This window comes from Pterocles gutturalis, unplaced genomic scaffold (assembly GCF_000699245.1).
Source record: "Pterocles gutturalis isolate BGI_N339 unplaced genomic scaffold, ASM69924v1 scaffold8237, whole genome shotgun sequence".
Lineage (NCBI taxonomy): Eukaryota > Metazoa > Chordata > Aves > Pterocliformes > Pteroclidae > Pterocles > Pterocles gutturalis.
In genome coordinates, this window is record NW_010107915.1 from 3759 (window position 1) to 15855 (window position 12097).

Genomic DNA, 12097 nt, shown 5'->3' on the forward strand with positions numbered 1-12097 from the left:
CTCCCACCAGCTTTGCTGGTTCCCTTCCCATCGGCTCAAAGGGAAAAGGAGGCTGGGAGCAGCTTCTGACATGGCAGAGACTGAGACGAGACACCTCCACAATGCGTCAGAGAGAACAGTTGGATGTCTAAAATCTGCCACTTTGCTCCAAAGCCGGCACAACCGCACCCCCCCAGAGCCACCCCCTCACTCATTTGGGTAAGTGACAGTTACGGGACATGTGGCACTGGGCATCAACCTCCAGCACCCGCGCTCTGCTCACAACACCCACCGCACCAGGAGAACCCCCCAGAGCCCAGGAGCCACCAGCTAAAAACTGTTGGAGGAAAAAAAAAAAAAGAAAAAAAAAAGCAGATTTTTTTTGTTTCAGTAATTGCAAGAGTCAATTCCATGCCTGATTCCGGATTGACTGGAAGTGCTGCTCCATTGCAAGATAAGGGAATGAGAACTTGGGTTTGCGTTGCTTTGCAAAGGGTCTGCAGATCGATCCGGCTCGGGAGAGCCGGGCAAACAGCGCAGCTCTGCGGGGTGATTAACTCTCCCGATCTCAACGCACACCTCAGCTCGCACGGAGCAGCTGCTGGCAGACCCCACAGCTGGGCGATAACACCTCAGACCATGAGAAAACCAGTTCTCTCGGCTCCAGCTCCACCCCCCCTCTGCTGACAACAGCTCTGCTCCCGGGGACCCCGCTTGAGCTCAAAAAAATTCCAGCCCTTCCCCGGCTGCAGGCTGTGAAGGACAGAGGATGACAGATTTTGGCCGTTTTCCAGCAGGAGTCACCTTGCCAGGCTGCTCTCCGCCCAGCCCCTGCCTTACCTGGGAGAGCTGCGCAAAGCTGGGCTGGGACTGCTGCCCCCCGCACCTGCCGGCGCGCACCCTGGGGGTGGGCAGGGCTGGATTCTCTCCACTTCATCATGTCTCTCACATCGGTTTGAGCCATTACATCCACTCAGGAAAGCTTTTTACATTAGGCATCCAGTTCTTCCAGTAAACATTCCCCCCCCCCCTTTTTTTTTTTTTAACTTGTCAGGAAGAGCACAGGAGCTATCAGAGCTGAGCAAATAGCCCATCGCAAGTGATTTATTCCGTTTGTTCTCTTTCAGCTCGGTTTCAAATTTTTCTAGCGGTTTTCGTTACAGGCTGTGGTTTGAGCAATTAAATGAAAGAGGCCAGGAAGGATCGCGGGAATTGAGGACATATTCTTAGATCAATTTTGGCTCATTGTGCACAGTCATCAATTTTATTCTATAGACAATAAGAGCACGCGTTTTAATTGCAAATCATCATAACCGAATATTTGGGTTCACTGCTCAAAAATGTGTATTTCAGAAATATGTTCTAATATTTGCCGTAAATTATGAAACAACAGCAACATCCGTAAACACAGAGCCAAGAGGCTATTTGCAGAAAACAAGCACAGGCGGAAGGTAAAGAGCAGGGAATATTCTGAATTACTGAATGTTGAGAAGATACAAATGCATTTTCTCAGCCCTGGTAACTACATTGCCGCGTTAAGGAGAGGTGAGATTTTGGTCTTCCCTGCCCTGAACAGCGTGCCACAACTATCTGACACGCGTTCTCTGATGCTGCAGCAAAATCTGAGCTACGAAGCGTTATTATCTACACAGACAAGTCAAGTCAGCTCACTGCGCTCACCTCACGGGCAAGGTCCGGTCCCCTTTCCTCCGGTCCATCTCCCGCTGGGGCACCGGGTACCAGCGGAAGTTCAGTTTCCAGTTAACCCCTCCGTAAGTCATATCCGACCCAGCCATGTACTCAAACGTGTCATCGCTGATCACATCGATGATGGGGCAGACAACGGTTCTCCTGTAAGAAAAACAATCAGCTGCCTTTTTTCTTTTTTTTTCTTTTTTATTTTTTATTTTTTCTTTTTTTTTTTTTTTAAACACAAAAATATTTTTTTGCGCTACTATGCTGAATATTTTGAGGCTTCTCTGCATAAAACCTCATTTACCATCACTCCATGTAGGTCTTCTCTTCCAGAAATGAAGCTGCTCAAGGAAACGGGCTCGAGCAGCACTGCTTTTAATCCTGTATTTCTTGAGTGCCTGCAACGCGTGGCATAAAGGAGAATAATTCCCATCGCCCACGCGTGTGCTCGGTGCAGGGTGGTGCTGCCCACGCACGACGTGGAGCAGAGCAAGGACCTCGGCTGCTGCAGCGCTGCTGGGGAGCACAGCAGAGTTTGTGGGGTTTGCTTTGCAGGGTCTGGATATGCTTATGCAGGAAAAAGGGGGAAATTGCATCATCTGTTGCAAAGAGAGAAAGAGAAAGAAAGGAGAAAAAAGAGAAAGAGGGGAGAAAAAAGAGAAAGAAAGGGAAATAAGGAAGGAAAAAAGAGAGCAAATTTCAGAGAGTGCTGGAGGTCACACCTGGTAAAAAGAAGGGAGGAAGATTGCCATCAGGGTTGGCGATGCCTAGACCTTGGGAAAGTAAATGGCCCAAGGTGCTGTCACTACTGGCATTATTCTGCTTACTGTCAGCAGCAGAAACCCTGCTGTAAGAATCAAAAGTTTATCACATATCTATTTATAAATTCTATTCTCATGCAAGTATTAGAGAATACTCTATCTTCCTGATAAATTAAAAAAAAACAACTTAATTTTCAGATCAACAAATTATTTTAATTTCTCATTTGTCAGAGCACAGCAAAACCAAGGAGCAGCCCGGAGGCAGGTCCCCGTGCCCGGCCACAGGACAGCCACCCTTACCTGTCCTCCCTGATCCTGGCCAGCAGCGGCTCCAGCCAGCCCAGGGGGCACTCGCAGTGCGCGTCCAGGAACGTGATCACCTGCCCTCGGGACGCCGCTGCCCCGCGGAGCCGCGCGCGGATCAGCCCTGACCGCTGCTCCATCCGAATGATTTTTACGGACACTTCCAGACTCTTCACGTAATTCTCTAATGAGGCTTTCAGAAATTCTGCCAAAGATAATTGGGGGAAAAAAAAGAAAAAAGAAAAAAAAAAAAAGAAAAAAAAAAAAAAAAGAAAAAGAAAAAAAAAGAAAACCATAATTTTTATCTAGGTTCAGCAACTCCCAAGGACTCCAAATATCACCGCAGAGTTGGTGCGTCATGCTCAGCCCTCCAAGGACTGCCACGCACCAACGGAAATGCATCTGGACGTATTCGGAGAATTTCTGAAGCCCGAGAGCTGAGCTGTGGAGGCTCACGGTGCAGCACGGCCCCTCGGGAAACAGCCCCGATGTACACAACTGCTAGAGCATCTCATAAAAATATCGCAGAAATTTTTATTAATTCACCATCAGTTTCCTTGGAATCAACCAGCAAGGAATAGTGAGTGCAAGAGGGTGACACTTCTGCTGATTTGTCGATGGTTAAATACAAATACAGCTACCTTGGATGAATTTCACCATTCTGAGCCCTTTAGGAATCTAAAACTTTGCTTTTAGGAAAAATTGTAGTGACTTGGGCTAAAGCCTTCCTCCTCCCTCTGGCACAGAGAAACACTAAACTTACTTTTTTTCTGAAACAGGGAAATCCAGGAGAGTAATCAGAGTTAAGTCAATGCTACATGGGGCAGAAATAAAGGATGGCTTAAGCTCGCATCCTCTGCGTCTTGGACAGCTGCACCTCTATGTTGTATTTGTACTTATTTGTTGTATTTGCCATTAGATACACCTGGCTACTCCTGGAAAATTTATCGTTCCTTTGACTCCATTTATAGAATGGAATGTGATTCCTTTTCCAGGTAATATCAGTTCTGTATGCAGACAGTTTTCTTTCTAAACCCTGGCTTTAAAGGAGAAAAGGAGAAAGGGGAGAAAAAAAGAGAGAGAACAGAAAAAAAAAGAGAGAAAACAGAAAAAAAAAAGAGAGAAAACAGAAAAAAAAAGAGAGAAAACAGAAAAAAAAGAGAGAAAACAGAAAAAAAGAGAGAGAACAGAAAAAAAAAGAGAGAAAACAGAAAAAAAAAAAAGAGAAAACAGAAAAAAAAAGAGAGAAAACAGAAAAAAAAGAGAGAAAACAGAAAAAAAAAGAGAGAAAACAGAAAAAAAAAGAGAGAAAACAGAAAAAATAAAACAGCCAAGTGCAAAAGAAATGAACAACAAATATGAGAAACAGAAGGAAAAATCCCTGTCCTGCAGGAACCCCAGCACGGTGCTGGGACAACGGGCAGCACGGGGGTCCTGTCCCCCAGCCCACCTCTCTCGCTGGCGTCATCCACCAGGATGATCTCGGCGAGCAGCCGGCGCGGCGAGCGGTTGATCACGCTGGAGACGGTCCGCAGCAGCGTGCTCCAGGCTTCGTTGTGAAACACGATCACCACGCTCGTGTTGGGCAGCTCATCCGGGTAGACTTTTGTCTTGCACCTGCACCCAAAGAAATACAGGAAACAAAACAAAACAAAAAAAACAAAGAAGGAAAGAGGCAGTTAATCTTTAAGAAAAGCCTGAAGAGCTCTACCAAGGTTAACATGGGGCGTATCGAGTGGTCACCGTTCGGTCAAGCCAGTCTTTCATCATGACAAATCCCAAGTTCTACGGTTTGAAGTACACAGTCCTCCGAGCCCTTCCCATCTTTGTTGGTTTCTCAAAAAGAAGAAATAAAATCACCATTTTCTAGAACACTCTACGTGCTCATTCAATGGAAGAACAAGAGGTCAACAGTTCCACCTGGTTTGGGAAAATGCAGAAGTTACGGCAAAGTGAGCAACAGCCAGCAAGCATCGCTGATTTAGTGGGAGCAATTCAAACCTACTTGCTCATTACAAAAGACAACCCCAAATTCTAGGTATTTGTTCCAGATCTTGGACACATTTCAAAAACACAAACATGCCCACATCAACCTGCCGACACGGGTCAAGTCACATCACTTAAACATACTTAATATGGATTTTTAACCATTGTGACTTAAAATAATTTCCTTTTTTTTTTTTTTTTGCTTTTTTTCTTTTTTTTTCTTCTTTTTTTTTTCTTCTCACCATTTCATTAGTGTATTTGAGAACTCAACCAGTCCCACCACAGTACATGTTCAGGAGGAACCTTGCAGAAACCTTCTCCCAAGGGCCAAGGGAAGGAATGAAGGAGGTCCCTGAGGAAAAGCCACCCTGCCCACACCACCTCTGGCTTAAACATCACCCACCACAACAAAACTCTCTGCAACCTTTCCTTCTGCCTCGCGGACATTTAAAGAAAAATAAATTTAAAAAACAGCATGACCATAACTTCTCCATCAATTATGATTTAGTTTCAGAGTCCAGGCAAACCAATAAAAGTCCTTTACTGGTTATCACCCACGACAAGACCCTCTGATGACCCAGGGGTGTCTAAGGGAGCGTGAGCCCAGCAGGACAAAAAAAAGGGGAAGGGACATTTTTGACTTTATTTGTCTCCAAAGCACAGTGAAACTTTTTCCTCATGTCAGCCTTGACATCTGGAAGCCAGAAATCAAAGACTGAGAAGCAGGCAGGCTGCAGCACGAAGCTGTTCATGTTCAGCGTTGTTTTCCAGAGCTTAACATCATACTTCAAAGCATACACCAAGCTGGAATAAATTCTGCTTGTCCCAGATTTCACAACAGTCATTTTAATTCAATTTAAAACAGATAAAATTTTGGAAATGGGAAAAGAAGCACTAGACAAGATTATGTTGTAAAATATTCAGCAAAACGAGACGAGGAGAACAGGGTACTGCCTTGTTTGCAGCTGGGTGCTCATTTTGTAGTGCCAGTGGGACATTAAGGGCCAGACTGGTTATCACACAGCATTTGCCAGCGTCGTCAGTATTTGAACCATTGTTCCCGCTATTCCCCACAGCATCCTGCGGTACCCGGAGAAGGCAAGGGCCAGATGAGCTGAGGACAGCATCCTTACCATACGCCCTTCTTCCAAATTTTCACAATGACCCTCCATCAGCTTTTGCACCCCAAGGTGAGGAATCCTTCTCTTCATCACACCAGCCCCTATCCACACCCAAAGACCCCACTGCACATCCCTCTGTGTTCCCCAGACGGTTACACGGTGGGATTACCTGCTCTGGAGGAGGAGGATTCAGTTCCCAGATGGGTCCATTCTGTAGGGACCTACAGCTCCCCAGGCACAGCAAGCGATGTGCCCCAGGGACTCTGATATCACCTCTGCTCATCAGGGACTAAATTAAATCTATTCAACTTTTTTTTTTTTAATTTGGATCGTCTGACTTCAGCAGAACATGTGAATGCTGGCAGTTTGTCCATATGATCACTTTATTCCACGGGGACAGTGTTGGTACCCACAGGAATAACTCCAAGGATTTGCATCTTCCTCTCATCTTAACAGGATTGTAAAAACAGAAGGAAAGGTGCACTTAAAGTAAAAAAAAAAATGTTAAAAATAATGTAAAAAAATATGTTAAAAATAATGTAAAAAAGCTGCAGAAGAGTCCACGGCCGGCAGCTCGATGAAGAACTGTCGCTCCCAACCCAGCGAAAGAACACGTTACCCTGTCAAAGATTCTGCCGCAGCACTTCAATGCACACAGCTTTCAAGTCTAATAAATTTTCTGTAATTGCACCAGTTTGTATTTTAAACTGAGATTTATGCAAATGAAAGGCAAAAAGAAAATAATTGAAGGGGAATTTATTTCAACCAGAGGAAAGCAGAGCTGTGCCAGAACTGCGTCTACATTGTCTCCCTGAATTTGATGGTGTCGGAACACTCCAAAGCTAACCCATCTCTACACCCAGCAGATGACGGACGTGGAAATCTCTTATGAAAATTATTCTCTGGTGCTTCATTACGGGGTAGAGAAAAGCTTGCAGTTTGCAGGAGCACAGACCCCTTCAGCTATCGCTGCCCATAAAGCAGCCGGCAGAGCCCTGAAGGTCAACCCTTCCTCGGGGATTTCCAACCCCAAACTTCATTTTAGTATTTCAGAAGTTACTTCAGCAGCCATTTGCTAAACGCTCCAAGTTCCTTTTATGTTTGACGAAGGACGCAGTAACACAGCACAGCGTTATTAACAGCAAACAACGCAGAGGGGACCATTTCTTTATCAGAAGTCTATAGCAGAGGCTCCTTTGTACTTTTCTTCACTTTTTCCAATAAAAATCAAAGATCTGTAATGGGAACCACAGGCCAGATCAAATCTGACCTTCTTGGATGTTTTTGATCATTAATTTTGTTCTGTTTCTCATTATATCACCGCTGAACCTTTGAAACTCACCAAGCTTACCTCAAGCTTCTTGTTAAAATGTTTTGCAAAATATTTTAACAAGTATTAACTTTGAATCCCCCAAACCTCTTCTTCATATCTGCAAGAAAGGAGATGAAGAACTCATTTTCACACGCTCCTGCATTCACACAGCTCTGCAGCCCCCAGCCCAGGGGTGAAATTCTGCAAACCACGGGCACCCGCACCCATCCACCGAGATCACCCTTGCTTTGCCTGTTCAGCGCTCAGCCGCCCGCAGACGTGAGCGTCGATGGATGCTCGGCTTGTAGAAGCATCACCTGCCAGGCTGCACGGCAGAGATGGATGCTTGCCTCGCTGCCCATCCTCTTAACAAACCCAAAGCCTAATAACACAGTTTAATCGTGAAGGACTCTTGTTTTAGTAAAGAAACTACGATCAGTCTGTCTTGCTGCGGAATGTAACTTTGCCGGCTCTTCCCGCTGCTCCCCTGAGCCTCATCCCCACGTTTCCCCTGCAGGTTCAGATAAAAGCTGAACTTTGCTCCTGGGAGCAACTGGTTGGGCCAACAGGAGCCATCGCAGTAACCCCCCGCGTCGGAGCCTTGCCTCGCCAGGCACGGGGACGGCTCTACACGAAGGGAGCAATTTCATGCCTGAACAGCCGGGCACCATTCAATCAGAAAACGGAGTTCCAGCCGCTCCACGGGAGGGACCCCGCTGCCCGCGGGCACTGGGGAACTGTCCTGGGACGAGCTGCTGAAGGAAAAGCAGAACGGATGCCAGACCCATCCCCCTGAAATACGCATCCCTTCTGTTTAAATACTGCATATTTCCCCAAGTGCACACCACACGAGGGCTAAATACCTAACAGGATATGTTACTTACCTATCGTTGTTACATTATTTAGGGTCTTTATGGGAAAACCAAGAACAAGCTTATGCTTGAAACCTTGACATACTTTGAAAGTGTGAAATAGCCATACATTTGTAAAAGATAAGCCATGCAAAACAAAATCTTCAATTAGGCACCCTCACCATCCTCATTTTCAAAGGTCTGGGGAGAACGCTGCACACAGCTGGGAGAGGATATCATGGGAAGGAGGAAGGGACCTTAAAGTTCATCTCATTCCATGTCCCTGCCATGGGCAGGGAACCCTCCCACCAGCCCAGGTTGCCCAAAGCCTCATCCAGCCTGGCCTTGAACCCCTCCAGGGATGGGGCATCCACAGCTTCTCTGGGCACCCTGGGCCACTGCCTCACCCCCCGCACAGGAAAACATTTCTTCCCCAGATCTCATTTCAATCTCCCCTCTTTCAGCTTCAAACCATCACCCCTCACCCTATCCCTGCACCCCCTGATCCAGAGCCCCCCCATCTCTCCTGTAGCCCCCTTTCAGCACTGGAAGGGGACCAAAAAGGACCGAAAACCTCTCCCCTCCTTCCCAGAGCTCAGCTGAGCCCGTCCCATGCTCTCGGGACAGGTCCAGCCTCTGCTCCAGCCGCAGGAGCGGGACCAGCAGCAAGCCGGTACTGCAGCGCTGGGAGCGACGAAGGACCAACCCCCAGCTTTTATGGGAGAAACAGCAGCAAAGGGGAAGTAGCAACTCATTTTAATTGTTCCTTTTGTTATATGAAAGCACAGACAAAAGACTCACAAAACCGTTTTACAAGCCGCCTGTTGACTCATGAACATATTTTTCTCATTGCTGGAGAATTACTTTTCTTTTTTTTAACCTTAACAGCCTTTAGCTAATTTACACCCTGGGAACTGGCTTTGATCTTACACACATTACCTGTGTGTACTTCCTCTCCCTACTGGCAATCACCCTGGGTGATTATTTTTTTCCCCCCAAACAAGGTGCAATCACTTCTGAACTGTCATTTCAAGGTAATTTCTAGCCAAAACTAATTACTGATTTCTCCCTGAGCTTTTCTGTTCATGGGTGGTTTATAGTTTCTCTATGCGTAACTGTATGTACACAGTAAAACCGCAAAAAATAAATTAGCTTTTAATTATATGAAGCTGTAAGCAGATAAACCTGTCAAAGGAACTCTTATGTACTTTACCCACCATGACTTAGAGCTGGAAAAAGAACTAATGCAACACTTGCTGGTGTAAGATAAATGGATTAGATGTGAACACCAGAAAATAAAACAATTTACCCTCCCTTAGCAGGGCTACATTGCATGAGGAACAAATAGTGGTCTTGCAAAAAAAACCCCAGAAAAACCCAAAAAAAAGCCCAACAAAACAAAACAAAAACCCAAAATAAAAAAATAATAAAAACAAAAACAAAAAAACCCCCAAAAACCCCAAAAAACCCAAAACCCCACATCTAATCAAAGCTTCCTGCCCTGTAACACAGAGTCAGAGGCACTAAAGGGTTTTCACAGGCGGTGATTGTCGCTGCTGCACTACTGCTTCCAGAGCCTTTTCCCCCCACCCTGGGATCAAGGTTTTTGCTTTGAAGAAGCCAACACAAAGCTAGGGCACCGAGCTGAAGCCCCAATTACTATTCAGAAAATTGTGAGTTTGGTTCTGATCAAAACGTATGCTCACAAGCACACACACACAAACACAGTGCAACTTCAGCCTGAGCTGCAATAATAAATCCAATTATAATGGTTTAGCAATTTGTAGAATAGCCCTTGCAACTTTAATCATCCAGAGAAGATTGAAGATTGATTTCTTCCTTTGCCGTAGAAAACACTTCGAAACAAAATGAAACATTTCTGTGTTGAATTACATTGGGTTTCAGGTTTAATCAACAGCTCCTTCCAATTAGACCTGACACTGATTAAAACCGTCAAGCTGGCCATTACCAACGGAACTGAGGCAGCCGAGGGATGTTCTTTGGTAGGTGACACCAGGCGCGATGGGAAGGGAGTTAAACTGTCGGTGTGACAGTTGTGTTCATCAGCTGGAATCCCTGTACCAGCAGAGGAGCAGAGCTGCCATGGGACCCTGCAAACTGTGACGGACTCCACGGAGGTCAGGACTTGGCATCAGCTCTACCCACGAACACTTTTTTCTTTAAGTACCATATCTTGTGACAGGATCTTCAGATAGCAACCAGAATCCCTGTTTTAATGGAGCTAACCATGCACATTTGTGCTTTCCCATCAAATACCCGTGTAAACACAAGCCCACTGTTCTGGCTAGAAAAATTCACCTCTAAGTTCCATTAAAAATAATTCAATGGACCTGGTGAAACACTGCCCCAAGCTAGTCCACAAAGTCACCCCGCAGACTTCAGGCTGCACTCAAAAATGATGATTATAAGTTACGAGACTTCAAAACAAAACCAAACCTCCAAAAGACCCCAACCACAGAACTCCCTTCAGTTTTGATACAGTTTCGAAACATTTTGAAAGATGTTCTACAAATTTCTGGTTATTCCAGAAACGTCTACAGATAAAACTAACAGAAAACCACATCCTGCAGGCAGTTTCAGGTGCTGGCAGCATTTTCTCTCCATGAGCATTAAAATGTCAGGTTTTAAATGCTGACAGTATAATTATGAAAACCTATAAAGTAGACACGGACATTTTTATCTAACTGTAGAAATAAAATTTTCCCTGAAGAAAAAATATTTAAACGATTCCAGGTGGTAAGACACATGAATTTTTCAGCTGTTCACAAAATAAACGGCACAGGATAACAACATCTGTGCTGCAGTGACCCTTCTGCTATGAAAGCTTGCAGCAGCAGCCCAGTCTCGAACCGCTCAACCTCGAAGCTTCCTTGGGCAGCCACCGCTAATAACCTCGGGACAGCGCCGTATCTCGCGCCCGGAGGTGCAGACAGCACCGGCGACTCACCCGTCTAACCTCACATCGGGCAAACTCCGGTTGAGGGCAATCAGGTCGCTGGCCATGAGGTTGAACTGGTTGATCTTGAACAGCTCCTTCATCTTCTCCTGGTCGTCCTTGGGAATGAGCACGGCCTTCCCCATCTCCCCAGGTCCCTCTTGGTTTCGAGAAATGACAGCTGGAACACAGGGGAGGAAGGTTTGGGAAACATTTTTATAGCTATTGAAAATATTTGAAGAACATGTATATCAAACTACCTCTAACCGACTTCTTGTATTTTTCATTTATTTTTAACTACCAGGCATGTGACAGCATAATCCCATCCCTGTAAGTAAATAAATCAATCAATCTTCAGTGACAAAAAAAAAAATAAATCCTGAAAAACAGAGTATCCCAACCCTGGCAGAGGATCTCTTACATGTTGTTAGAGACTAGTTTTGAGAAATATTTGTACAGTCAATTTGGAATGATAAGGAAAATTATAGCATCACCTCATACAAGCACACAAAAATAAACAAGATACAGAGTGGGTTTTTTTTACAAAAGTAAAGGAAAAGAAAGGAAACATCCCACATATACAAATAATTACAACCATTAGTCCAAAAGCCAACCGAAAGATGTCAGAATCGCCATCCGTTTCCTTCTCCCTTTTCTCTTAATGAAGGGATCTTGGGTTTACTTTTTCTGCCATCACATTCATTTTTCATCTTTAGTAACAAAATTACTTGGAAAAATTTGATGCTTAATATCCTGAAAGGCTGTTGCTTATGAAGGCTTCTCTGTGAGCTGAAGAGTAATTAAATCATTTATCTTTGCAATCAAAAAAACAAAATGCTAGAAGAATAAATCCTTTTCTACAAGATGCATAGGAAGTAGACTAAGTAACTTTTTAAGAAAAAATAAAAAAATCTGTTTTTCCAAGCCAATCAGACATCAGTACTTGCGGAAACCTGCACCGCACAGGGACACATTATATACACTTATTATATATATATATATGTTATTATACATTATATATGTGTCCTAGGTCCAGCTGGGATAGGGTTAATTCTTCACAGAAGCTGGGAGTTGGGCATAGCCGGATATTCGATACCATGCTGACGTCATGCCCGGGATATAAGGGGAAGCTA

The 12097-nt window shown here is 44.8% G+C and overlaps 1 protein-coding gene across 1 annotated transcript; it reads right to left on the reverse strand.

The window, feature by feature from the left end:
* Nucleotides 1-1655: 1655 nt before the first annotated feature.
* On the reverse strand, nt 1656-11662 carry LOC104461003 (polypeptide N-acetylgalactosaminyltransferase 13). Its single transcript, XM_010072422.1, has 5 exons — nt 11622-11662; nt 10977-11147; nt 4189-4355; nt 2736-2943; nt 1656-1830 (listed from the first exon to the last, which is right to left on the reverse strand). Exons 2-5 carry the CDS (start codon nt 11108-11110, stop codon nt 1656-1658), a joined length of 684 nt encoding a protein of 227 aa, XP_010070724.1. The 5' UTR covers nt 11111-11147; nt 11622-11662.
* Between the last annotated feature and the right edge of the window lie 435 nt (nt 11663-12097).

Coding starts and splice junctions, on each gene's coding strand:
- LOC104461003 (XM_010072422.1), bottom strand. CDS start 11,110: ATGGGGAAGGCCGTGCTCATTCCCAAGGACGACCAGGAGAAGATGAAG. Junction 2,944..4,188: donor GGATGACGCCAGCGAGAGAG/GTGGGCTGGGGG, acceptor TATCTTTGGCAG/AATTTCTGAAAGCCTCATTA. Junction 1,831..2,735: donor GCCAGGATCAGGGAGGACAG/GTAAGGGTGGCT, acceptor TTTTTCTTACAG/GAGAACCGTTGTCTGCCCCA.